Below are 716 nucleotides of genomic sequence, written 5' to 3'. Positions count from 1 at the left end.
GACAGCGCGCGTCACGCGCAGGCCCCGCCTCCGCCCGGCACCTCCGTGGGATCCGCCCGGCCAGCCCGCTTCGGGCCCACCCGGCGTTTACCTCGGCTAGTCCCTGTGGTTCTCGGCCTCCCCCAATCAGCCATCGCAACATCCGGGCAGCAGCGGCGTCTCGCCGGGTCCAGGCCCGAGTCTGCCCGAACTCCGCTTCGGCCCTGCCTCCTCCTACCTCCCTGGCGCAATAGAGACGCTAGTACTTGGCGCCCCGGGTTGGCCCACGGACCGAGGAGTGCAGAGCACCGACCGCAGAGGAGGGAATACTTCTGTCCGCAAAGCGCTCGCGTACCCGCCCACGCAGGCTTAGGTTAGGCAGCAGCCGGGGAGCAGCACCCGAGGCTGGGCAGCAGGAGAACCCAGACACCCGGCGCACAGTGAGCACGCGCGGGGGCGCCGCGGGGCTGGCCAGAGCTGTCAGGCAGTGTGAGCGACCCCTGGTGGTCGCCGGGGGCGCAGCCACCCGAGCCTCGCCAGCAAGGTGCATGGAGTCCTCCACTAAGTGTTAGATGGCTTTGTCCTTCATTTGGCTGGGGGACCAGGAAAATTCTCTCGTTTACCAAGAGCTGGCTGAAGAAGGTGTCCCACAGTAGACTTCTGCAACCAAATGGTCTTATCTGGGGCTCCTGTGAGAATCTAATGCAGCCACGGGTCTGACAGGAGGGGCAGGGAAT

At 66.1% G+C, this 716-nt stretch overlaps 1 protein-coding gene across 1 annotated transcript in view; it reads right to left on the bottom strand.

Moving 5' to 3' along the window:
* Positions 1-426, bottom strand: part of WDR41 (WD repeat domain 41) — a 49229-nt gene extending 48803 nt beyond the window's left edge. The window contains exon 1 of the mRNA XM_006143532.3: positions 92-426. Coding sequence (XP_006143594.1) covers positions 92-142 — 51 coding nt within the window. The 5' untranslated portion in view covers positions 143-426. The remainder of the gene's footprint in view (positions 1-91) is intronic.
* Positions 427-716: the final 290 nt, after the last annotated feature.

This window comes from Tupaia chinensis, unplaced genomic scaffold, assembly GCF_000334495.1.
Source record: "Tupaia chinensis unplaced genomic scaffold, TupChi_1.0 Scaffold000099_1, whole genome shotgun sequence".
Taxonomy (NCBI): Eukaryota; Metazoa; Chordata; class Mammalia; order Scandentia; family Tupaiidae; genus Tupaia; species Tupaia belangeri.
Note: the sequence above shows the minus strand (reverse complement) of the source record. Positions and strands in the feature narration are given on the sequence as shown.